Raw genomic sequence first — 27522 nt, forward strand, 5'->3', positions numbered from 1 at the left:
AAAGAGGCTAAAAAAGGCTTAATTTTTGGGTCACTCTTTCAACATCAAACGAAATCATCGATCAATCTAACAATACTAAATCTGGTTCCCTCATCCGGAACCTCCTTCCCCGCCCGCCGTATTGTAATTCACGCAGAACCGCGAGCACTTACGAGTAACGCTATGCAGTACGTGACCGCGGTCGGGTCGGTGGATCGCGGCCGTGCTGCCATCAAATTACGAAATAACGCCGGCGAACGAAAGAAGAATAAACGAGGGACTGCATTTTTCAATTAGCGAGGCATACAGCTTTCTTTGGCTGGCCGAACGTCATAACAGAGCAAGCAAAAAAAAACTACATTAACGTTGTGTTATCAGGAGCGCGCGTGCGAAGGGATCGAAGGAGGGAAGACGAAGAGAACGGTGGGCGCATGCGCGAGCGAGGGCGGCGCGTTCGAGCATCGTGGCGGGCCCGAGCGGTGTTCATTCAGTTCACCGGCACTATTTGCTCGTCACGGTATCGTCCCTCGAGCAGAACACTCTCTCGCGAACCCGTCCCGTCACGTGTCAGCCGCGACGCGCCGATATTCCCGAGTCCCGCGACTCCCAGTGCCATATATCCGCGATTGCGACCTTTCGAAACCAGACGTGATCGAAATCGTCGAGCAATCCCGAAGTGCGTAAAAAGTGTCGCGTACTGGACGCGATCGCCGAGACATTCTTTCGCACGGAAACGGACGAGCGAGGCACGAGCGTGCCCGAAGCGCGACGAAAGTAGAGGGGCGATGTGTTCGCGAGGTTTCACGAATTGACAGGTTCGCTAACGAGACGCGACAGGTTATGTCGCGTGCCGGTGGTGTATCGCCTTTCTCGTCCCACGGGGGCCGCGCGCCCATTGTTGCTGGGGAACAATACGGGAGGCAAGTGAATGGAAAAGCCGGTGAAAAATTCCCGCGGCTGCTTGGGGGAATAATGAAGGGAACGAAGGGATAGATCGCTTCCGGGCTCGATCGCTCCCGTTTTCGTCGTGTTGCTCTGAGAGATGCCGCGAGAGGAGCTGGAAGGAATAACGGCCGAACGCCGGCGAGTGGAGAAAATAATATACGGACGGTAAACGAGGAGGGTAATATGAAGCACGATACGCGACCGGCGGCGTTCAGTGTCGGCGTATTACTTATGTATCGCGCGGGTAAAGGAAATTCAGTGGGAACTCGTTGCGAGCGTTCGTTAAAACTTCAAGGCGCCGAAGGAATAATGTAGGTTGGGGATTGGTTCGGTCGAGGTTATTTACGGGTTTAATTGTGAAGTGGGGGCGGGAAGGGTCGTCGGATAAAATTGCGATAGGGTGTTGAGAGGAGCTTAATTACGCGGGACAATTACTGTCGAGGAAATTACGCTCGGAGGTATGTAAGCGATTCGGCAATCGGCATGTTTGCGGAACCGGAAGGCAGGCTTCGTCAATACCACGATAAACAGTCGTTGCGAATAGTGAAACGGATTTCGGAATCGATTTCAGGTCTCATCGACCCGTCGATACTCGTCACTCTAATGCTTAGTTCACACCTGACGAGTGCTCGGCCGAATAAACCCACTCTGAACGCATACCTATTCTAGTATTCGGTCGAGTAATGCGGCGGAGAAGATTTTCACTCGGCCGAGTCACTCGTCAGGTGTAAACCCAGCTTAATTGTTCTACGCGTGCAAAGTTATAGTAATGAAAAATCGCTAAGCGGTTGCAAGTTTACCTATTTTTGTGGTTAGGTGTCTATGTTGTCGGGTAGTGGATATTTTCGTTTTGCTTGAAAGTTTTAATAGGTTGTTTCGTAGAAAATTTTAAAAGATATTTGAATTTTTGTAATTCAGAGATAACGCCATCGATCGGAGATATAATTTGGTTAAAATTCCATATATTTTCTTACAAAGAAATCGATCAAGTTCGTTTTGAAACGAGTAACGAAAATAGAGTGATCGTTAAGAGATCGTGTGTGAGTGATCACTGAAAGCAGACGCGAAATCAGTATCTATTTCGAAAAGTGATAATTGCTAACGCTGATGCGGTTGAGCTAGGTCGGTTCGCGGGCGTAAGTCATAGCTCACTGAGACCTACGATCAAGCGGAACGAAGCTGAATTAGATTCCGAATAGATTTCGATATCGCTGGAGTTAATTGGTGTTAAGTGCCCGTGCCAAGGTAAATACTTGAGGTGCCGCGTCCCACATATGTGCAGCGTTTAACGAGCAATAAACATAACGAAGCCGTAGCACAAAGGAAACGGGTCAAAAATATTTGTCTCCCGTCGAGAAAACGCATTCCCCCATTTCTGTCACCTTTCGTACTGGTAACCTCTCAATTTCCACGCTTAAATCCATTTTCATCAACTACAAAATATAGCATACACTGCCATTCATAAATATTAGAACACCTGCTATATTTACAAAAAATGTGGCGTTTGGTACAGACCGAATACTTTTCACTGCTTTTAATTTAAAAAACAAAACAAAGCAAAATTAGTTAAAATTCTTCTACACTGCGTTCCATATAAGAGTGTACCAACGTCCCTACCGATTTGCGACCGATCTGCGCAGCTCCCACGGATCTGACACGCGCGATTGGTCGTAGCTCTATCGCGATTGGTCGTAGCACTTTCCCTGCCGGTTTACTACCAATCAACAGTGGATCCCTGCGCGAACCGAGTACGCTCTAATGTGGAACGCAGTGTATAAACCAACGTTATTCCACAATTGAAGAGTCCTTGTAGAAAACACTGTAAGTATGAAAAATCAAATTCTATACTATAGTACTACCATTGGAACGTAGAATATTTTCCGCTAAAATTTTTCCCTAACATTGATACTTACAGTTTTCTCTACACGAACTCCAATTATACACAAAGTGTAGATATCTTAAATTTATAAACGGCAGTGTATATTCCTCGCTCTAAGCTTCAATTAACCAAACCCAATTCGTTTAAACAAACAGACACACGAATCCTCCAAACGTCCTCAGCGTTGGTTAAATGTCCGCCTAGCGTGGAAGAGAAACGGCCCTACTTCGGCCGTGGCAACGAGAAGGGGCCGAATTGATCGAACCCGAATCGGCCCGTTCGAACAAATCAGCGAACGAGGCAGAGCAACGGACGTACACGGAACCGTTCCGAGCGAGCGCCATTAATCGCTCCGCGTTCGTGTACAGGCTACGACGACAGAACACTCCGTAAACCGTCGCGTCTCCGTGGAAGGTGAGAAGGCCACGGGGGTAGGAGTTTATAATGTCACATAACACCGTGGCGTTAAAGGGAGCCGCGAAGTTGAAGGGGACTTCATCCGACGCGACTGGCCAGGCGTTCCTTTTACGATCCCCGATGGATTCTCTCCGCGCGCTCTCGCGTACCTCGCGACGGCACGGTGTCGTGTGCGACGCGTCGCCGCGCGTTCGCGTCGGCTTGAACGTCAAGTTGCCTACGTAAAGGGGGTTGGCCCGAGCGTGATGCGACACACCATAAACTTGGGTGATCGGCGAATACGCCAGTTGGCCGGTGCGTGCCCGCGGATCGAGGGGCGCGGTAGAACGCCCCGAGTGTTCCACGCGAGCCGCGAACAGGGCCGTGTAACCGTTTGCTCCGGCGAGGATGGACAGTTGACGGTGCGGAGGAGTCACGGGGACGAGCTACACGGCGAAGTGCACGCTTGAAAAACGATTGGGCCGGCGGACCAGCGGGCACGAAAATGTTGTCCACGGTGTCCAGTGTCGCGTTGGAATTGAACTCGTCGTACTACGCTACGGTGTTCGGCAGCGACGGCCATGATGGATTGTCCGGTACGCTTTGCGCGATGTTAGTCTTGAGTTCGGCAGTTGTCGCGGTTGGTTGTTTCCGAGGAGGGGCACAGGGGCAAGGTAAAACGGGTACACTGGGCTCGTTCGATTGCGGCCGAGTGACTTATAGGCACTTTGATTAATGGCCCTCAGGGGTGGCCTTTTTCTTCGGGAACATTTGTACAATATGTCGGGAACAAGGCTCAGGGCACTGCTGCGCTGAAGGTTTTATTGTAGAAGACTTCTATTTTCTGAGGACAGTGCACGTGAAATAAGGAAAATTAAATTAATTAAATTTAATTAGCGGGTCATGCTCAGTCAGGAGGCCGAACTGAGGGTGGTCTTTGGAAATTTTTTACTCAAAAGCTATAACACATTTCTCCAAAAATCTTTTTTCCTTTTAAGGATTGCATCTAGTACCGTGCATCGTAATTTTTTTATTTAAAAATATTTAGCAGTAACTGAGTTATTGTCCATCATTCGAAGGTTCTCTAAAAAAAAGGCTTCTGTGGTGATCACTGCTGCTTGAAAGTCGAGCATCTGAAATAAAAAATTCAAAAGAATTTAATTTCCGAGTCTAATTATACAATAGGGAAAAACTTTAGAAATTTATTAAGTTATTCTTCTACTGCTATAAGAAAAAGAAAGTTGTTTGGAATTCGTAGAGGAGGCTAATTTGTATGGGTCCAAACTGACCCAGGTAACAACTTCCAGGTAAACACCGTATAATGTCGAGGGTTCCACTGTAATAATACATTTCCTCACGAAGTAGAAGTTTTCTAGATGGAAACTCGAAATGTTCGCGAAAAAAAGGCCAACCGTTTAAAGTAGGCCACTAATCCTCGTGCACATGGGTTGGGGCGCACAGTGGGGAAATTTTGCGATTTTATGGCCAAAACTACAGAAATGCAATTTTTGAATTTTACAAATTTAATACAAATGTCGATTAAAGAACTATATCCATTTTCGTGGTGAAAACTTGAAAACTTATGTTTAATATATAAAATTCGGCACTTTTACGTTCTAATATATGAGAAACTAAATTATCCGAAAAACAGCTGTTTTTATTATTTAATAAATTTTATTATTTATATTTATACACTTTTTTCTTTGTTAGAGCATGCCTCTGCTACAGTGCAGCAGTGCATAGCAGAAGGGTTATCACTCCTGACGACAAACAAACATACATAATACAAACAATCAAACAGAGGATCGAAGCTGAATAAAATCGTTTAAAAAAGAATAAAAAGGATTGTAATGTATAACATGTGAACCAGTCTCGGTCACAGTTATGTCGTATTTTAGACAAGACACACTGGATCGTGTTTAAAAAAATGCATATAATTACAAGATTAGCAACTATTAGCAATTAATAATTGCATTTATAGAATGAAAATAGTCGAACGTAAAATAGGAATGAAAATCATTGCAGGATATTATGGGATTGATAACTGTTTTATGTATTGAAAATTGATTCTTACATGAAAAGGTTATTTCTAAAACACTACTTTAAAAATTATATAAATTACGTATTAAAAACCGAAACACAATTATTTTGAGGACAAAAAGATATCTCACGCACCACCAGGAATTGAATCCATACCTTGAAATTATTTTCAGATCTTTGGATAACACAATATAAGTGTTTGAAGCAATTTGAAAATCTGGATTAATTCTTTGCAATCTGTCTAACCTCGCATGAACATAAACATTTGCGAGCCTATACTCGCTTTGTATTAAAACATTTAACAGTAAAATTGGTGGCATTTGATACTCAGCTTAGTTCTTCAATTGACATTTGCATTTATTTTGTCGAATTGGGAAATTTATTCTCGTGGTTCTGGCCATAAAATCGCGAAATAAAATTTCCCCACTGTGGGGCGGCCAGAATCGAGTGAGCCGACTGTACAGTCGGCTTATTTGATTGTGGCTACTGCGATACAAATGCACGATGGAGGGTGGACCACTTCGTGCGATTGGTAGTAGTTTTGTGAAGGTTTTTACAATATTCCATGAATATAGGCGTGAGTATGGCTTTGCAGTCTTTGCACTAACACATTCATCTATAAAAATACCTGGAGAGTGAACAGAGCAATTGCGACCGGTCGGAGAAAGAGGGAAGTAACGGGTGAACCTATCTCTCTGTGTTAGAACAGGCTATGGATGTACAGTGCATGAGAGGGAAGTTATCTGCGCACACAAAATGCATACATAACACAGATAGTACACAGTGAGAGGGATAATAGGAAGAAGAAGAAGGATAGGTTCACCCGTGATCTTCCATTTCCCTCGGACCGCTGTCGCCTCTACTTCTTCCCACTGCTGCTCACTCTCCAGGTATTTTTGTAGCTCAATGCACTAACACTATACTCACGGAACACTGTGGAACAGTTAACGAAATGGATACCATCAGTGCGGAGTTGGGCCACAACTCCGTCGCGATTGCTACACTTGTAGCATTTGGGGGAGTATTTTCAATATCTGTGGAGTATATTTTAATGTAATTATAATAACAGTGGATTTCATTGCTTCAATGATGCAGAATCATTATGAACGCAGTATGCATCCGTGAAAGCGTGAAATTGTTAAAATTTAGAATTCTCGAGGTGTTGGCCCCGAGTACATGATAAATCGATGGTTTAGTGCACAAATAAGGTGAATGTACCAATTTCTGCTGATTTAAGGGGTAACTCGTCATAAAGAAGGTGTAAAAAAATTGTTTGTGATGAAAATTTGCAGAGTAATCGATTAATAATAAATCAACCAATTCAAAAACTATTTAAGAATGATATTTCAAGATGTTTAACTATCAGTGATTTGTAATTAAATTTATAATGCTCTAAATGTCCGTATTTCTGCTCAGGAAAAAATAGCGAATTATGTATTGCCCCAAGCTCGTGCAACACTCGCGCAAATGTTTAAATAGTTTAGAATTATATTGTTGCAACTACAGTGCAAACGTGACGCGTATAATATCAAGAAAAATACGAGATGGGCAGAAATGGGGACACGAGCAGAAATTGGGACATTCGCCTTATTCTATGTTCACTTTTAGCGTTTACGAAAAAAGCGACTATTATTTTTCACAAATTTATGAAGTAGATATAAATGTGATTTTTACGGAGGGTGTGATTTGTTGCGTATAAAAACTAAAATTTCACAAAAAAATGGACATACAATATTTGCGCACTAAGTCATCGACGTGTTAACCGAGACAAGTGACGAGAGTTTAAAATAAGTTCGGCGCTAAGTGTATATCTACTCATGTTTCAGTGATCGAGTCCGAAAATGCGACGGCAGACCTGTATATGCTGCCTGGTTACATTCGCACGACGTCCATGGTTGTCTGTATAATAGTGATGGTCCTCGGAATAATAGGGAATCTTATGGTAAGTCGATTTCGTAGAGATATACCGAATATGATTACCGATAATGCAAGTGCGTTGCTTTACGGTGATCAGTTGCAACAGTCAATCACTTCCACAGTTCGCCAAGAACGTAGTAGGTACTACGTGTTCATCCAATTCCCCGTGATCTTTTAAAAGCACGCAGCGCCACATTACTTAGCACATTTACACCCCGCAATCTTTCCCCAACCCCCCTTTCTATCCATCTTCATTGAAAACGCACACCCATCGGTCTCCATGAATTTCAACATTCTTCGTGGCCGCGCGAAACCCGTGCGCTACATCAGCAGCTTCTTCCATTCGCAGGTGCCGTTAGTCGTGTTCCGCGGCAAGGACATGCGGAACAGCACGAACATCTTCCTGGTGAACCTGAGCGTGGCCGACCTCTGCGTCCTCCTCTTCTGCACACCCACGGTCCTCGTCGAGGTCAACTCCGGTCCGCAGATCTGGCCACTCGGCGAGCACATGTGTAAGTCATGCTCTCTTCGTACCTATTATTACACGCGGCCCGATTCGGGACGTTGACGCCCGCACGGCCATTCCATCATCCCAACCGCGTCAGCGTGCAACGAGCACGCAGAAGAGAACACAGAGCGACTGATCGGATTGCCTGGATCGGGATTTAAAACTCGGATCTCCTGCCTTCCAACCGACTGCTCTAATCATTAACCCTTCGTTGTCACATCTTTCATTAATCACAAATTGGGCGCATGGGGTTCACTGCACCCCAGCGTTATTTATGAGTTACCATTTGTGTATTTTTTATTCTTTTAACTTTTTCGTGATAAGCGTACATTCGCAATGCTCTAATAGTCTTTCTCTAGAAATTTCAATCTTGATAGGATGAAATTTTCAATCATTTATGAGTTACCATTTTCGTATTTTTGAATCTTTTAATTTTTTCGTGATAAGCGTACATTCGCAACGCTCTAATAGTCTTTCTCTAGAAATTTCAATTTTGATAGGAGGAAATTTTCAGTCATTTATGAGTTACCATTTTCGTATTTTTGAATCATTTAACTTTTTCGTGATAAGCGTACATTCGCAATGCTCTAATAGTCTTTCTCCAGAAATTTCAATTGTGATAGGATTAAATTTTTAGTTGAAAGGAGCCATTTTCCACGGTTGCGGAGAACTTGAAAGAAAATTGGTATATGTTATTCAGCGATGTCGCTATCTTTATTGACAGATTTTAATCGAAAACATTTTTTTTGTCACTTAGAAATAAATTCCCTAAGATGAGGTATTTCCTTACCTGGCCAAGATGGCCTAACCCCTTAAGGGTACTATTTAGGCAGTCGTTGCTGTATAAAATGAAGCACTTCTGTTTCAATTAATTACAAAGAAACCATTTCTGTTCCTCGTAGACGTCGGAAACAAATGATTAATGAAAAATTTTATTCAGTAAGAATATGGATATCGTCTTGATCGATATTATTCATTGAAATTAATTTTTCACAAAATGGCGTTATGTTGAACAGAAAAGTCCGCCAGAATAAACGAACTTATCTGTTCAACGTGGCGCCATTTTGTGGAAAATTAATTTCAATGAATAATCTCGATCTAGACGATAATAACCATATTCTTACTGAATACAATTTTTCATTAATCATTTGTTTCAGATGTCTACGAAGAACAGCATCATGGCAAAACGCACAATTTTCATGTCTTCATACAGGCATGTCATACTAACTTTTTCACGGCAAAAAAATTCGTAAATATAGTTAAAAGAACGATTAAGATTTTAGGAAAAACTTTGTGTACTACTGTTACTTTCATTGCCCATAAAAATTCTCAAAAATGGTCATGAAATTCATGCGCTAGACCAGAATACTCCCTTAAGGGGGGATTCTCGTGTAACAGCCCCCGAAAATTGTTTTTTTTTAAACTATTGTTAATATTGCGTTAAACTCTTTTGGGATATAAAAAGCCACCTTTAAACTTGTAGAATTTTTTTTTATGTCTCTCCTTCTGATTATTTATTAATTATTGTTGGCGTCAGGTGTAGCACCTGTCGCAGTCATCGGTTTGCAAAAAGAAGAACGTTTTCATAAAGTAAAATAAATGAAGCTGGGACTGGACCTAAAATTTGAATTTTAGTTTTTATTTATAATACTTGCTTCGTCGATATAAAGAATAATATGAAAAATTTGTCTAAGGAAGAAAAAACTTTTTCTTTCAAACGCTATAACTCTTCCAATTTCCCCTTTTTCTTTAAATTGGACCAAGCCCAGCGTAAATTATCTAGCCTTAAGAAACTTCGATTTTTTTGCAATCAGATGACTGTGATAGGTGCTACACATCCCGCCAACAGAAGTTACATCGTCATAAATAAAATATTCTCTGCAAGTTAAATGATGCCTCCTTATATCCCAAAAGAGTTTAATACAATATCACCAACAGCTTTTTTTAAAAAAAGCTGTAAATATCAGTTCGTTTCCGGCTGTTAGACGAGAATCCCCTCTTAAGCTATCCAGAGTATATAGACGGTGACTCTTTTCCTCCTATTCAGGTCTATCCCGATCAGACATCGATCTCGTACGTTCGAAAGTCACGTCGCTGATACCACTCGTTATTGCAAGATTTCTCTAGCCTCATCATTTTAAGCCGGTGCACGTGAAATATTCGTCCAAACACGCCCCGCAGTCGCGCCATCGGGCTTGTTTATTTGAGCAGCGTTCTGAATAACGAACTCCCCGAAAGAGGGCCGCGCGGGGAACAGCCTTTGATACCCTCCTCGTCGCAGTCCCTCCCCGCGGCGCGTCGCACAAATGCTACTATGCAGGCGCATCCGGGGGATGGTTACCCCCAGCGCGCCGGGTATTCAAGCTTTTATTGAAGCTTTAGTATTATTCGGAAAAATGAGAGGCAGCTTCGTCAGCGATCGCGTCCCCCTTCCACGGCCCATGGGGAAAGACGCACCTGTAGCCTGTTTAATATTCACGATTCATAATACGAGTTGTATCGCGATCGCTCGGCCGGGGATCATTCGGATAGATCGCGCAGTTTATACGCGAGCGGCGGCGGGACGCGTGCTGGGGGATCTCTGGGAAATCGGTGCTGGATGGGCACGAGTGGCCGTCCGCTCGCAAATTAATTTCCTCCCGGCGAAACACTCCGCCCATCTCCATTAACCGTTCGACTCGGCTTCGTATTCCATTCGAGCGGACGGGGGAATCCCACGCAACCTTTAATTTCCATCGGCTTAAGCCGGGTGCACACTTGTCAATTCCGTGTAGCGTCTGAAACTTACTAGGGTTTCCTAGAGTTTTCCCCTGAACCGTGGGTTGTTACTAAGCGTTACTCATTTTATAAAATAATAATTGGTTAGTAAGGAAGAATTAATTAAGATGGCGATGTATTTTATCAGTTTGTACATAATTGCATATCAGTTTCTTATTTGATAAATAATGTTAAGTCGAAGGTTGGTAATTGAGTTTATTGTAACTAAACAAATATTGATATTGCCACTGTAACAGTAGGGTGTGTCAATTTTTTTAATGTTTTAATTTTAAAAACGACTAGTGGGAAAACGGTACAATTTCAGGTTTAAAACTAACCACTACCTTTAAATTGGGTTAATACATTATCTACCTAGGTGGAATTTCATTTAAAATTATAGAAAAATACGAAAATTATTAAAATTATTAAAAAAAATTAATAATTCAGCTTATGAACCGCAACAGAAGCAAACGAAATGTCGCTTCTTTGGTGGACTTTGTAAAATAGCATTAAATTTACTACATAAATGACATATGGCTAGATCTGTTGCTAAAGTTACATATATTTCCATTTTGCAATAAATACACCTTTCCATACATTTTCATGCGAATGTAATAAACACTAATTCCCACATATTTTTATTTTCATTTCCATGCTTTTATGTAAGCAAGTCTGACTTTAAGCAGTATATGAATATGTAGATTGTAGTTAAGTCTTACTTAATTTTCCCTTTTTTTCAACTGTGATTTCAAGTAGCGAAACCTCACTGAAATCAATTTCTGAAGATAGTTTCAGATTCAGGATTAAAAACAGCGTTACTTTGTCACTAGTCGTTCTAAATTTTGCAAAAATTTTAAATTTACCCCACTGTAACAGTCAAATCTGTGACGGTTCAGTGAGGTCCGCGTTAGTGGTAAACAAATACTTTACCACTTTATTTCCCCCGTTCTGCAACGAAGCAATTCGCACTTGTCCGTGTCAATGAGACAAAGAGATCACGGATAGTGACTCCACGGAATCGTCACGGAACTGTTACGTGTGGACCCGCCTTTAGGCCGCGCGACGGTCCTCCGGTGGACGCTGCTTCGGGGAAGTGTAACTGCTCAAAAACATTTGGCCGTTTGGAAGCAAATGGGAAAATTGCATTCCCACTTGATATGGTAATATTGTTAACAGCAGGGATAAAGGAAAGGACGAATATCGTTCTGCTCTTTCTGGGTATATCGCGTGGGGTGGGAAGGTCGAAGGGGAGATTTAAACGAGGTAGAGCTGCTCGCGTTATCGAGTGCGCTTTTTCTAATTTAATCTGGCGAGCTTTCGTTGCGCCTGGAGAATCTGAAATGGTGATAGTAGACGACTGGAAGTTGTTGTTGGTACGTATTTGTTTGTTTATGAATCGTCTTCTAAATAGGGGAAGTACGCCCCCTTACTGTAGGGTACGAGGGTGTGTGATATTATTAGCATTCTTTTTTTAGGAATTTGTCCGGTTTGTGGTGTAAAGTTTATTTTCAATTTCACTTGATTTCGTGGGTCGAAATTCGTTTCTGTCAAAATAGACGAAATAGACTTATAGGTTCTCTGCTGGATCTCTATGCTGTGTACACCGGCTTTTATTCAAGAGATGACTTTTTAATCATGACAAACACGGAAGGAGTCGCAACGCGCCGTTTCTATTCCAGCTCGGCGAAGAAGTGGCCTCAGAAATTGAATTATCGCTGCCATTTGTTACAAAAACTGCAATTACTTTTAGTCGTTCGTCTTCGACCCGCCGTTTGTACAGGGTGTTTCGTAATAAATGGCACAGCCGAAATGATACTTCTACATGGATACAATAACTGAGAAATATGGTGTGAAAGTTTCAACAATGAATTGTAACAAAAATAAGATGTTTCCATTGGAAAGAATCGTATCTTAAAATTGATATCTTAGTACTTAACATTTTACCTGGACGGTCTCTCATTCGAACATTTTTTTTTCTAAATCCTATACCAAGTTTATTTGTAAGCCATCTTCGATTTACAGGAGATTTTTAAATTCTCATAGTGGCTCTGATAAAGAATTTGAAAAGGCGGCCTGCACTATTTTCTTCGCTATTCCAAATTTTTTAAACTTTTTTTCAAAACGACGAAACACGTCACCTAGTAAACTAATCTTTCTAGCTTCTCGAAAAAACTGAAGTCGTTTGAACCAATTTTGAAAATGCTATTCTGTTTTAAAGGGTGTCCCGATACTTTTGTCCTGCACTGTATGTATTGTCTGTAGCTATTATCGAAACAGATACGAACGTAGCACGTCCACCCTTCTATAACAACCGAAATGAATACCATTCAGACTACATTAGAATAGAATGAAATTCACATTGCAGGCGTTAACACCTTGTACACAGTACCTATATAACGCCATCCAAGAGGAAACATGTAGTATCAACTGTTCTAATTATGCAAAGTTATAAAATCTATAATAGTACAGTCGTAGGGTAAACTCTGGTAAGTCCGTGATAGTTTTAGAATTTGTCTATTAACTGCTAATATTCACATGTTCTGAAAGTGAGTCTACGATATAATGATAGGTCAGACATCATACAAACAAATAATAGGTTTGCAGAAATTTACTAAGTATATTTAATTGAAAATATACAAAATTAAATTTTCACGACATACTCTGGTTACTCGTGATAGTTCTCGCTGGCCCGATATATGTTCAGCAGCTACTTGTTTATATTATTTTACATTATTTTACATTATTTTACTTTATTTTACATTATTTTACATTATTTTACATTATTTTACATTATTTTACATTACTTCACATTACTTCACATTACTTCACATTACTTTACATTACTTTACATTACTTTACATTACTTTACATTACTTTACATTACTTACGCAATCAAAAACGCAGTCTCAGGCACATGAAAAATAAGAATTCAGTCACTTTTCATAAGCAAAAATAACACTAGTTCCTTATTGTATGATAATTTCAAGAGTAAGGCTTGTTAAAGTGTGATTTTACCATCACATACCTGCAGTTTGAACTTTCCATTTATCTTCTAAAGCACATATAATACATAAACAAGCGATCGTCCACAGCCTAGCACGCAGAATTTCACAAATAATGCGCTGCTGGAACAAGAACGCTCTCTCACTCTATCACACTATCTTCAATTGACTAATTCTTTACCACAACACAAACTAGAATATCAACGCTGTCCGTTAAGTTTTTGTTCCATCTAAATTGAGTCAGACAATTTCGAGTTACAGACAAATGAAAAAGTATCACGGAGTACCCTCTACCACAGACTTAGCCGAGTTTACCCTATTACTTTTCATTTTTAATATTCTTACTTGTATCATTCTTTCTGCAACATACCTAGAATAATTTCTTATCCAAACGATCACGTCTGCCTATTAATTCGGATAGAGTCTCTGGTATATAAACTTACTTTTACAGACACGTAAAAATTCGAATTTCAAACTTTCTTTCGCCACTGCAGGTCCTCCAGAAACTCCCCGCGGAAGGCACTAAAATAAGCTGACGAATCTCGCGAGATGCTGGCAGGGGAACGTACCTACCAACGTCTTCGAGGTACCCTCGTGATTTCGAGTCTGCCGTGCGGGAAACTGTGCGCGCCTCGAGTAGCAAAAGTCGTGTCCCTCCCGCGCGACTAAACGCAGCTTTTATCTAGAGTGCACGTTCCAGGAATCGCCGCGGACTTCCCTCGAATGTACAAAAAGTGTCTGACCCCGTTGCGAGCGCGTTTTTCGCGGAAATCACGAGTTATCGCGCGAGCGTGGACACTGGGCGCGTCCCGCCAACGTCTCCAGTTTTTTGAAACTTTGATAACGAAAGTTGCGCTGTGCTATGGGACGCGGGGACTCTATCTGCTGGGGAGGGGGGTGGGATGGTTCCGCTGTGCATGGAAATGTCGAGGAAAATTGTACACCAGGCAATTCCATTTTTGTGGTCGAATACTTAGTTTGTTATTCCTGGGACGTTGCTGAAGCTTCTGAAAGGTCATTGGCTGAACATCCCCCTGAGAATCCTTTTACGTTTTGCTAGCAAAGTACCCGTGCGTCGCTGCGGTATAAATTAGTCTTTTTAAAATTAATTTCACAAGCAAGTGTCCCGTTAAAACATTGATTCTTCTGGTACATGGTTCAGCGAAATCGGTCCAGTAGTTTTTGAGTTTTGAGCTTTTAAACATAATAAATACATGGCAGGAACATTTTTATATAATGGTATAGACAGATAGATATAGATGTTATAGATGTAGATTCATCTCCCTCAGCTGAGTGTCGCAGCATCTGAATGTTTGTTAGCTCGAGGAAGATTTTACCCCAGAGTTGAAAATTCACTCTGAAAGAATTAACGATTGTGATTTGCTACACGTATTTTCCTTAATTGAGGGAAGTAGGATGCTGTATAGAGAATGGAGAGCAGTTTAGCTTCCTTTCAGCTTTATCCCCAAGGAAATTGTATCAAATGTTTATACGTTGATTAGGATTGTTAAGGTGAAGTTCCTTGGAGTGCAAGATGAAAATGGGGATTAAATGTAGGTTAATCAGTAGGGATCCACGAGTCTATCATCCACTAAAAATAGCAGGGAACTATGAAAATAATAGAGAAGTGTTTCATCCCCCTTTTCGCACAACCCCAACGAAATTATTCCAAACAGTTTCTCAGTGTCAACTTAAATTCCTAGTAGTGCAGCATCAAACTAGAGATTAACTAAAACCCCTCCAACACCTTAAGTCTTAAGTGGTCCACAAATTCACTTTATCCACCAAGAGTACAATATTCTGAAAGCAAAAAAGGAGCTTTTAAACTTTCACTAAAAGTGCTAAATACTATTTCACTAAAGCTGTTCCCTTCAAAGCAATCATCCACTCCCTTTGAGATATCAGACACCAATTCAACGTTCCATGAAAATTCCCAGGAACGCGACGAGCCCCTTCGGCAGACAACCAGCCGGAACTCGGCCGCTCTGTTAATTCATTAACCCACGTGATCACGCGAGGAGCACAGTGCGAGATAAAGGGGAGTCAGGATTTTTAAGTCCCCCGTAGGTAGTCGCGGTTAATTACGGTGGAGTGGCAACGCTTACCCCGCTCTGCATGGGAAATCCCACCTTTCCTTCTGCTCCGCAGCATTGAAGCTTTTAAAGCTTCCATCAGCTAATGTGCGCTGAGATACCTAGCCCCGCGGAACCGCAATCACCGAGATTTCTCGCGGAACAAAGCGCGTCGGCGGCGAAATTCTCAGGTAGAGATGAAACCTTCCACGGCTTCTCATCGATTACAAAATACGGGGGCGTTACTATTTTTAGCAACCGCGGAAGCTGTTGCCACTTGAGATTTATTCGGTGTAACTACCAATCGATCGCAAACCCCTGCACTGCAAAATACAGTCGGCGTTGTTATTTTTAGCGAGCACGGTGTCTCTCGCAACGGGGTGAACTAATTGTAGCGGACAGTTCCAGCTGTACCGCTTCGTTGTGAAACAGGGTAAGTTGGTAGCAAATGCTGGCTGAGCTGGAGTCAGAATTCTGTTCTCAGCTTCCCTGCGGAACGGCTTAAAGGATAAAAGACGGTGGAGATATAAGATATTCATGGACTCCTTGGTCAATGGGGACAACTACCAGCGGCTCCGGAAAACTGCTGGAGGTTTTCGTTACATCATGCAGGGTTTTCGAGGCAACCCCTTCGGTGGTACGATCGCTGCAACGGGTTCTATGCTTCTTGTAACAGTATCGTGAGGAACAACAGTTTCTAACGTGTTGCGCAACGGACAGGTTTCGTGTGGATCTTCCCGAGAGTTTCTATCAAATCAGTGCCACACGGGGGGTTGTTCGGTGGAGGTAGTTAGCTATTTGGGGTCTGCTTTAAAAATCTGTAACTTGGGCTGCTCCTCAACATAGGCTTTCTAAATAGTAACTTTAATGATAATAGGGTTGATGTCCCATGCCAGTGTTCCTGTTACTGCCACTTTATTTGTTTCACTTAAAACAAAACGTAACATATAAAGAGTGTACTGTAATAATAAGAAGAACAGTCCCAATTTTATGATAAATTCTTTTTTACACTATTCTTTATAAGTTGCGTGTTTATTAAGTAAAATAAATGAAGTGGCAGTAATAGGGACGCTGGCAGTAATTAGGACATTTACCCTAGACACTTGTTTCATTGGTCTATCATGTGTCTTACCTCTACGACAGAAGACGGTTTCCTCCACGAAATCAAGAATTAAGGATCCATTCTACATTGTCGGTGGGAAAAGAGGCCTATTTTCATGATTTTTTTTCAAGAACTAATGCACGGATTTTATTGTTTTTTTTTTTGTTAAATGTTTATTATTCCTTGCTGTATAGAATTGTATTTTTCCTGTTTCCAAAATATAATTAGAACTGTGTGAATTTATGTCAGGATCCCGTCAGCTGGCGCCCAGCGCCGAAAGCGATTGGAACATAAAAAATGAAAAATTCTGATGTTAACTTAAAGAAAAATAGATTTTCTTCAGCGTAGCTTACGGTTTTTATCATATTTTAATTTATTCGATTTTTACAAACCTCCAAAGCTGACCTGTTCCAGTGAAGAAAATTTTTTTTTACAAAGTCGCCATTTCCTTATTTCTTAAAATTACTCAAAAATCGTACGCATCTCCTGCATCCCATCTCCACTACCCTTAAAGAGCTCTGTTACCCTGTCTTCTACCGTTTGCGCACGCGCAACGGGAGACCTCGCCACTGCCAGCAAAACTCCAGCAGTAGCCCTTATCACAATCCCACGCAACACCACAGATCCCCAGTTACCCATCTACAATGATCAGTTTCAGGCTGGAAACACCCCAAGGAACACCCAAACAAGATTTCCCTAGATCCACCTGTCCTCCTCTCCGCGCGCTTACTCATTGGAAAGCCCTCGTGCCGCGTAATCATGAATTCTCTGCGGCGAGATCGCTTTCTCGGTGATGAACGAGCCTTCAACGTTAGAACGCGTCCCCGGGGATCGTGTCTTAAGGAGATTCGAGGCTGAAATGAACGGGTAAGGGACGCGCTCAGTCTCCTGCAATCTTTAACCCACCTCGGAAACTGATCATGTGAAGATTCTCCCAGTTGCGCGCAGCAGATGCGAGTTACGGCGACAGGAGCTGAAATTTTGGTCCCGTGCACAGGATTAACGCTTCTAATCCTCTAGGTCGGGTTCCTATGTAGAACGTACTGTCGCAATACGCTCGTTTTACCCGTTACGCAAGCACTGTTAAGCGGGCAAGAGCCCTTACGTCGAGTCCTGGGGAAATTCAGCCGCGAGCGTGACGCTGTCATATAAAATCGACAGCCTCTTTGTTTTGACGTCACGGTGTAATAGTGGTGAGCAACCTTTGGTCCGAAGTGGGCTAAAAGTGGAAACCTACTACTTTATGCGGGCCGCAATATTAAATACATAAATATGCTAATCAAAGCATTGTAATTTATGCGATGAATTTGTTATTTCTGACATTGATTTACAATAAAACGTTTTTTTTTTTAATTTGATTTACTGTTTATTAGTAATATATACACAGTAATATATACCTACATATTATAATATTAACAGGTATATGTAATATATACCTACATATTATAATATTAACAGATATATGTATGTATATTTTTCTAATTAAATGGGATTAAATAACTATTGAAATTTACTTAATGAGATACTAGCTTCTGTTTCTCATAAACGAGCTTTTCAATATTGGGTGCGATATTCGAAACTGCTGAGTCGATTACGACGATCACTTTTCAAAATTTTCATTCTCGAGAATAGTCGCTCAGACGCAAATTATAATTATACAGCATTAGAAAGGGATAATTTTATCCTACTTTTTCGCGCGAAATTCATTCCGATATCTTTTACAGTTTCAAAGATATACGCAAATGTTCAGGCGAGCCGCAGGTCAACGGCTGGCGGGCCAAACGCGGCCCGAGGGTTGCTCATCACTGGTGTAATGGGATATTGTTATTTGATATAATTTCTTAAACAGAGTACAAGGAAAGTATAGTGTAGGTGTTCTAAGGAATAGTGAGGCCTCCTGTGCGCATGCTCAGTGAACAGGGCCGGATTCAGATTTCTGGGCGCCGGGGCTATCAAACCTTCGAGGACCCCATTGGTTGAAAAAGGGGGAGTGGGAGGATTTGTAATAAAACATAATATTTAACCATAACGAGACATAATGTTTTACAAATAAATAATATTAAGAGACAAACATTTGAAAGATATTTTAAAATAAACTTTCAGTGCGATTTCTGATTATTTCAACAGGGTAGCAGTAAACAAAATTTCATTCAATTATTTTCTTACATAAATGAAAGACCAATTGCCCAACTTCTCTACCTTTTGCCGAACTAATTTAGTACACTTACTAGTTTTGAGTATTAATTTAAGTTCACTTTACTCTTTGCGCGAGAAGCTTCATGGGTGTGTAAATCACAATTTATTTCCACAATCTTTCGAACATTTTTCAGAATTCCATATACCATCGGAGAGATTCTCCACTGTGATTTATCTTCAGTGCCCTCTCGCTTTCGCTTACTTCCACCTACCCTCTCCCTCTTCTCCCCGACGTTTCGAGCTTCTCAAGCAACAAGCACCAGCTTTGATAAATACACACATGCTCCTGGTTTACCATGTAGGTATCTTTTCTCTTCGACTCTACTGTTTCCATGTTCCTCCTCATCCAGATCTCTGTAGAACAAACGGCAGGCCTCGAAGGTCGCGCGTCCTTCAGCTTACCTTCAGTCCCTGTTGCATTTTCATTGCAGAATCTTGGCAGCTCAATCTCAATAGTAGAATGATCACTTAAATCAGGCTGAATCGCAAGTGGAAGCCAGAGGTACTCAAATTCAAGAGAATGAACTTTAGGTGCTTGCGTGAATCTAGGGTGCTCGGCAGTGACAGGAGCAAGATAATTTACAATTACAAAACGAAATCGAAAACGCAGAGTGAACTTATCTCGAACCTAACCCATCTTCACCTCGTCTCATCTCCATAAAGGGCTGATTTACTCACTGCCATTTGCTGCACACGTTCGCTCCGTTTCTCTCAGCGCTGTTTGCCCCAAAACTCTTCGACCTCTTCCCTGGCATCCTCGGATCACTTCTCTTATTTCACGTCGCCGCACAGTAGCGTTTCCTCGGTACCAGGGGAAATCCCTGGTGCGATTGGACGAATGCAGGGCGATGGAATCGAGCGACGAACAGTGAACATCGCGCGAGGTCGTATATGCAAAGGGGCGGAGCTCTCTTTTGGGGAATGGGCGATGGGGAATAGGGTGTCTGGGTTTTATGAGACGCGCACGGTCCCCTTTAAGCCGATGTCCTCCCCCCTCGTCCACGGTATAACTCTCCCTTGCATTCTTCGCGTTCCGTTTCGGCATCGAAAACTATATAGTTTAGCGGGCACGTTTCCGCTAATCGAGTCATCTGTATTCCAGCATTTCCAGCGTTCCCTTGGAACGTGTCTCTTCTTCCTTTCCTGGCTCCCGCCGCATCGCTGTTAACGATCAAATTTGAATAGGAGAATTTAAGGCGGCCCATCTGTCCTCGGTACTTTTACACCCCATCGTTCCTCATGCGCAGATTGTTACGTTCCCGTGACAAATACAATTACAGTACTTCTTCTTGGATCCCTGTACTCAGTGGGGGATTTAAGGGGTCATGCTCAGTCAGGAGGCCGAAAAAAGGGTGGTTTTTGGAAATTTTTTTCTCAAAAGCTATAACACATTTCTCAAAAAATCTTTTTTCCTTTTAAGGATTGCATCTAGTACCGTGCATCGTAATTTTTTTATTTAAAAATATTTATCAATAACTGAGTTATTGTCTATCATTCAAAGGCTCTCTAAAAAAAAGGCTTCTGCGGTGACCACTGCTGTTCGAAAGTCGATCATATAAAATAAAAAATTCAAAAGAATTTACTTATTGTATTATATTATCTAGTATTTGAACGAAGGATATTTCGAAATATTGATTTGGGAAAAAATGGCTGATGTTTGAAGTAAAAGTTTCAATTTTTATCATAAATCGTGCCTGATTTTCGTCAATTAAAAGAAAACTAAGCATCGGATAAAAAAGTCCTTCGTTCAAATACTAGATAATATAATATAATAAGTAAATTCCTTTGAATTTTTTATTTTAGATGATCGACTTTCGAGCAGCAGTGGTCACCGCAGAAGCCCTTTTTTTTAGAGAACCTTCGAGTGATGGACAATAACTTAGTTATTGGTAAATATTTTTAAATAAAAAAATTGCGATGCACGGCACTAGATGCAATCCTTAAAAGGAAAAAAGATTTTTTGAGAAATGTGTTATAGCTTTTGAGTAAAAAATTTCCAAAGACCACCCTTTTTCGGCCTCCTGAATGAGCATGACCCCTTAACGGCGAATCGATGAGCAGTTGCCGCTCGGGCCCCTGCCAAGAAGCCCCCCGAGGCTCCATCGTCCCCCAAAAATGATGATTTTATCCAAACACTGTATTTTAGTTTTGTTTCGCATAATTTCCATACCACACGCGCGTTTTAATTCTGCTACGTATACAGGGTGTCCCAGAACGTTTGTCACCTTTCCCTTAAATTCGCCACTGCCTGTGCTACCAACAGTTTGCAGAATAATCTAACTTGGTTCCACCAAGCAGTAGTGAGGTCTCTAAAGCGCAAGCTCATCTAAGGTCCTGCGTGGACTTATCAAATTATTCCCTCGTTTCACTTGAATCTGTCACGCGAGTTCTCTGTATACCTATTCTGAAGAGGCTTATATCTTCTCAACTATCTCCCTCTCACCCACCAGATGGCAAATAAATCAGAAAACCAACGAAAACGGACTTACCTACCCCTGTTTATTTCCCCCCTGCGGTCCTCAAATGGAAACCTGCAACCGCGCCGAACAAAGCGCGGAGAAATTAACGTTCAGTGAAAGGGACAACGAGATTTGTCTGCGCGACACGAAATTACACTTCCGATCCCCTGGGAACAGCTGTCGTCCCGTCGGGGAAAGCTTTCCCTCCGATGGATCGACAGCCTGACGACATAATCGCGATTCCAGTCGTTAGCGGAGTTGCTCGTAAAAGAAACAAACAGCAGATGCCGCTAACAAGGCGCGAAACGTTCGGGGGAGAAATAAACTGGGAGCGTAATGACTGACGGTAGCGTTTTATCGCGCGCCTCGGATAAGTGCGCCCGGAGGATACGTCGATCGAGGCACGTCTCGCTGCGGGCTCGGTTTTATTTTTGAAACAAGTTCGCACCTTCCCCCGTTCGTCACCGATGATGCAACAGTGTTCACCGATTCAGCCTTAACTGCTCATAAATTAGGATATCCGTGACAGCTTCTCCTGACGCGACTAAAAATACAATCGCTTTCTTGGTCTGTGCACCCACGGAAATCCACCACTTCCTTTTCATTAGGGTTTATACAAAAGTCGGTTAAACTGGTTTTCGATTTTTAAAAAAAAAAATAACTAAACCGGCAAGGAAATATTTATACTTATTTAAAAAAATTGAATTTTTTTAATATTTATGGAATTTCAAAAATATAACAAAATACAATACACACTATGTATACAAAACCAAATAAAAAAATAACTAAAATCCGTAGAAAATATAAATTATAAATCTTTATTTCATTTAGTATTTTTCTTCAGGAAGCATGAACTCGCGAAGATCAGTTTTGCAGTAAACTTTTAGTAGAATGTGCTTGTGTCCCAGGCAATTTCGAGTCAAAATGTTAACGCTTTTAATTAAATAATTAAATTATTTTTACATATTAATTCTAGTATGTTAAACCGGTTTTTTAAATTTAAAAAATTGTTTTCGAGTTATACAAATTTGTAAAAAGGAAAACGGTTTTTAAAAACCGACAGACCCAGTTTTCATCCTTTTATGCTTGCATCGAATCGTATTCTGATGAAATGTAGCTTTATACGTGCTCAATTGAAAATCGAAGGTATCGGAAGGCATTAAGTTTCAAAGTATTGCTTTATATGACGCGGCAGCTTCGAAATGGGAAATTGGATTTGGATCTTGGGTCCGGTGTTCTATATTTATACTGCATTAAATTGTTATTTGCACAGTTCAGGATTTGATATTATCTTGCAACAGCTCTGGGAACTAAAATAAATTATTCCAGAATTTACAGTGTTTACCATCGTATTCAGCGTGAAACTTACACTCTTCTCTACTGAGAAAATAAATTCTATTTTTATTTGGAACTTACATCGTTTACTATTTCAGCTCCTCATTTACGGAGTTACTGAGTTTTCAACTCTGCAGTGGTAACTTATTGAGAGGTAAGCTTCTTAGACTTCTATTATTGGGATTTCAAATGGAAAGAAAATAATCTCCAGCTCCCTTTTCTTCTCTCATTCTTCTAGTCTATTTTGGCTCCCCTTTCATCGTCCGCACTTTCAACCAGGAACATTTGATCGATAAATCATTCGTAGCGTTCAGATCCGTTTAATCGTAAACGAACGCCCAGTATTTTCATCGGTTCAGCGCGTCCATCAGTTTCAGTAGAATATGTCGAGCCTCTGTCAGACAAGACCTCGCGTCTTGCCCAGCGTTAGGTGCCTGCAAGAAAAATTAAACGCGACAGCGGATTGAAACGAGGTTCCTCTTGCTTTCCGCATTCGACAACCCGCTCATTATTTATTCCATTAGCGATGTTCCCGTTTTTTCTAACGAACCTCTCGATTGCCAGCAGACAGCAATTACCATGGGCTGTTTGCCTTCCATTTTCTTGGCCGCAATTTGCCGGACGGGACACTTCGGATTGTTGTTACGATGCACGGGTGTTTCTCTACTCCACTTTTCGGCGAACTTCGTCGCGGTGTAAACAAACAAAACGAGGGAGATGCGTTGGCAAGCGGGAAAAGAAAACGTCATGACCATCTTGGAAGCTGTTTGCGCTGCAAACAACTCTAGTTGCGCCTTAAAGTCGCCCCTTGACTTGTGTTCGTTTTGTCGTTTGGATAGAAACTGTTTTGCTTCTTAATATGGGTATACGGGGCAGTGTTGATGTTTTTGGGGGTTGCGAGAAGAGGATGGACAGAGGAAAGAGCTTATGGGAGACATTTCGTTAGTAGTCTAACGTCCCAGCCATGGGACCGCGATTGTTAGTGCTTGCCAACGCCACCAGAGGTCTAATCTTCCAAACTCTTTCTCGCAGGTCGTAAGTTCCAGTATCGTTCGTATATATACAAGTTCCAAGTTTATTACTCTCGGGCCCCTTGCGTCGGGAACAAGGTTCGTCGGCTGTAGCCTTACTGAGATGAGAAATCTGGTGGTTGACGGTTGCAAGACAAAGGAAGAAGAAGAAAAAACTTCTTAATACCCCTTCTCAATTGTTTCTCCACGGCGAGGCGGTTCTGTATTGGCATAGTCAAAGAGGGAGATATTTACTTACACATAGAGTAGAGTAAAGTTAGTAGTGTTGATGTCTCGATACGTAGAAGATATATAAGACGACACTTTACCACCAAAAACGGTGTTCTTTCAGTCTTAGTAGTTTCACATATATAGTTCATTTAAATGAACGAAAGGAGGTAGTAGTTAAGCCTCTACAAATAAAAAATAATTTGAGGTCAGTGTTAAATTTCCTTCTCCAAATTAAAGCAACCAAATTAGTGGATCAACCTGATTTTATGAAATAATGGTGCCTTTGTTAATCACTTACTCCAGAAATGTTATACAGTGTGCATACTGATAGAACACAATAAAATACCATTTTACATACTAATAAGTAACACACTAATTGTAACAAATGTAGAGATAAGAATTAAAGGACTTTTTACTCTTTCAAATTCATTAAGATTCTTTATTATAATTGAACAAAAACTTTAAATTCAGTTTCTAAAGAATCAAACATACTAATTAACTGTGTTTTGTCAGTAAACCCACGGTAAATTAATTATGTTCGGTAATTTGCAATTTCATTGAGTACCTACAGCTTTTATTTACATTCGCAATCAGAGCTGACTGTTTCCATTATGAAGCATACTCGTCGGTTTCATTAGGGACATCAGGAACTAAAGTCACAGAAGTTACACCCACGTGTCATCATAAACGTCAGAATCACGAAGGGTTTTGACCAAGTCGTTGGGCGTCTAAAAATATACCATTCCCAAAGCTAAATCTCTACGGGGGAAGAAAAAAGGACGCGACCAGGGTAACGCGATCTCCCCGGGGTATTCCGAGGGGGATGCGTCTAATTTTTCATCCCGCCCTATTTCGAAGCATCTCGATATCTGTGACGAGAAGATACCACCCTTACGGAATTTCAATCCGTCGCGGAAAGCCCCTGGCTACCGTTGACCCGCGTGCGTAGCACCGCGTGGAACCAGTTACGAGGAAATTTACGACCGCACGGTGGGGCTGATTCCACGGGGGTGGCGTGACGCGGATGTTGCCACCCCTTGGACGAAATCTGTACGGCCACACGTGCTCCCTTCCGACCCTCCGGCAAGCATGAATGAACTAGTGAATGAATCCCGTGCCACCATCACTTCGGCCCGTTCAATATTGTTGTGCTCCGTCACATATTGTGTTGCAGCGCACAAAAGGGTTGGTAAAATGGGTCAGAAGTAATATGACTTGTGCTTTTTTTAGGGAAAGTGTTTTCTTCCCAAATACATTAGCTGTGGGGGTTGTTTGTTGAGGATTGGGGGCTTTCGGAAGTCAGAGTGATAGAGTTCTTGGAATAGTCAACGGATAGTCGAGGGAATTGGTGAGTTAAGGGTTAATCATGTGCTTCGGGATTCAAATTTAGAATTTGTATGAAGTGGAGGTGATTAAGGGGTTATAGACAGGCGGCCGAAAAGAGGCGAATATTTGTGAATTTTTTTTGAAGAAGCGGAACCTTAAATTTTTACAAAACTTTTTGCGCTTAAAAGAGCAACATTTAAAGAAGATTTGGTAATTTTGATAACCATTTTTGATTTTCTACGAAAAAGTTTTCGAGAATTCTCAAGAAATATGATCTCATTTCTGATTTCTCGAGAAACAAAAAATATCGAGAAATCAGGAACACTATTCACAAGTGTACAAATTATCAAAGTCTGAAATATTGGAGTTGAATTTCGAAGGATCAGTCGTGGACCCATGACAGTCAGCCTGTTATAATTGTCATGTCGCGTAGCAGATAACGAAATTGGTACGATAAACGACATATCATATTTTGAATCGTATTGTCAGCTGCCATCGCGAGCAATTGTCAATAGTCGTTACTCTCATGCCGGCAAATGCGTCTCGCTGAATTGCGAAGAATCGTCTCATTTTTCGTTTGTATTAATACAATTCGCCCATCGTGTTTATTCCCCCTGTGAAGCCCAACATGCATGCATCGAACATCCCTCCGATTTTGTTATTATACGCACTGAAATTATAATATTTCTGTGATACGAACGAATTCCGCGATACACCGAGCGCCAGTTTTCTGGAGCGCAATGTTAAGTCGGCGGGAAATGAAACGGAGGTTTTTCGTTAAATGAAACAATCGTCTCGTGCAACGATCCGATTATTATTTGTTTTTTTCAAACAGTTATAATTTTTCGTGGAGCTTCACTACTTCACTTCGACTTGGATGAATAACAAGTTGCGAAGTTCGTTGCATTCCAAAGTCGACGCAATATGACTCCAATGATAGGTAGAAGAAAGTAGAACTCTAAGAAAGTAGAAGCTAAAACTTCTTCCTTGGTAGTCTGCGACTACCCAAAATTAGAAAAGTTAGACTTCCCAAAATACTTGAAAAATCACCGAAACAAAAGTTGGGCACTATCGGAATGATTTCGAATAATAATTTCGAATAAAATAAGATTATTCGCGAATAACGAATAATTTTTTGTTCGAATAAATTTGTATAAGTTATATTTTTAAATTTTTATAATATATTCGAAGATTATTCGAATAAAGATTTATTCACTGCTGGACAAACTTCAAACACCGCTATAATTTGCTAAAAATTTGATCATTTTCAAACAGCTGTATCTCCGCGAAAAAAGGTTGCAAAAAATATTTAAAAAAAAGCCTTGTAACGCTTGAAGTTTCTAGTTTTTGATTCATGAGCTCCTGTTTCAGCAAGATGAAGCGTAGAAAACGAAGCTTAAAAAATTTCTATCTAACTTGAGCGTATGCAGGGGTCAAAGAAATTTTTCCAAGGTAAATCCAATGGAGGGCTCTTGCAGAGCAACTGTCCGACTTTCTTCTCTCCACTCCACCCACTATAACTCACTATTCTTCTCACTAGCCTCAGCATTGCGCAACATACCCATGAATCTCTATTTCAAAACTTAACTTAACTCTATTAGAAGTCATTTCGTTCCTCGAGTAGCGAAAGCAACTTACATGGTCGAAACATTTCTTCCGCTCTCGCCTGGAATCGCGCACACGTTTCTCCCATTCCCTTCGCTCGAGGCGCTTCAAAGCTCTCCGAACGGCGTCGAAAGGTCTCCCAATTAAAATTACCCGCTGGATTTCGGGGCTAGCGGGCGAGGGAATTTCGAATTTAATCAGAGGCGCGGCGCAGGGGCGTTGCAGTTGTATCGGCTGAAGCCGACGGGGCATCGATTCTCCTCGAGAACTTTGCCCATTTCAGGCTAAAGGAGCGCGACCCGCTCCGGAACTGGGACTTGGGGACGACGCGACTTGACAATGAACTAATTCGTCCCGATTGCCCTGGCGACGCTGCACCGCGCGAGTCGATCGCTTAGCTGAGTAAATTCTTGGCCGCGGCGCGGAATTGCGTCCCGGCGAGTTGAAAGGGAAGCCTGGAATTGAATTAGAAGTCGCGTTTAGATAGAAAATTGCTGTTTCCCTTGGGTAATCGAACGGGAACACGGATATCGCCGCCCACTCTTCGCTGTTGTCATTGATAATACACGCTCCTATTGCCTCTCAAGCTAGAGCACCGCTAAGTGCGTCCAGAAGCTTTCTCTCCTTTTGGTCCGACGGTCACCTTCGATTCTTATTCCACCAGGATTGCTTGTCTCTTGCCAAGCCTCCAGATCGACCGGCGAAATGCATCGTCGATCGGTGCTCCGTTCTCGAGATACGAAAATAACCTGCGTCCAGCTGA

General features: G+C 41.5%; 1 protein-coding gene across 4 annotated transcripts in view; it reads left to right on the forward strand.

Annotated features, from left to right (window-relative positions):
• Positions 1 to 465: 465 nt before the first annotated feature.
• The window catches only part of Ethr (ecdysis triggering hormone receptor), a 74083-nt gene continuing 47026 nt past the window's right edge, over positions 466 to 27522 (forward strand). The window contains exons 1-4 of one of the 4 annotated variants that reach the window (XM_076817337.1): positions 466 to 1382; positions 2959 to 3795; positions 7066 to 7181; positions 7506 to 7668. In XM_076817337.1, coding sequence (XP_076673452.1) covers positions 3705 to 3795; positions 7066 to 7181; positions 7506 to 7668 — 370 coding nt within the window. In that variant the 5' untranslated portion in view covers positions 466 to 1382; positions 2959 to 3704. Of the gene's footprint in view, positions 1383 to 1663; positions 2170 to 2958; positions 3796 to 7065; positions 7182 to 7505; positions 7669 to 27522 lie in introns of those variants that run through there. The other 3 variants (XM_076817354.1, XM_076817328.1, XM_076817346.1) reach the window with 3 other exon arrangements.

This window comes from Andrena cerasifolii, chromosome 1, assembly GCF_050908995.1.
Source record: "Andrena cerasifolii isolate SP2316 chromosome 1, iyAndCera1_principal, whole genome shotgun sequence".
In the NCBI taxonomy this organism is placed as follows: Eukaryota; Metazoa; Arthropoda; class Insecta; order Hymenoptera; family Andrenidae; genus Andrena; species Andrena cerasifolii.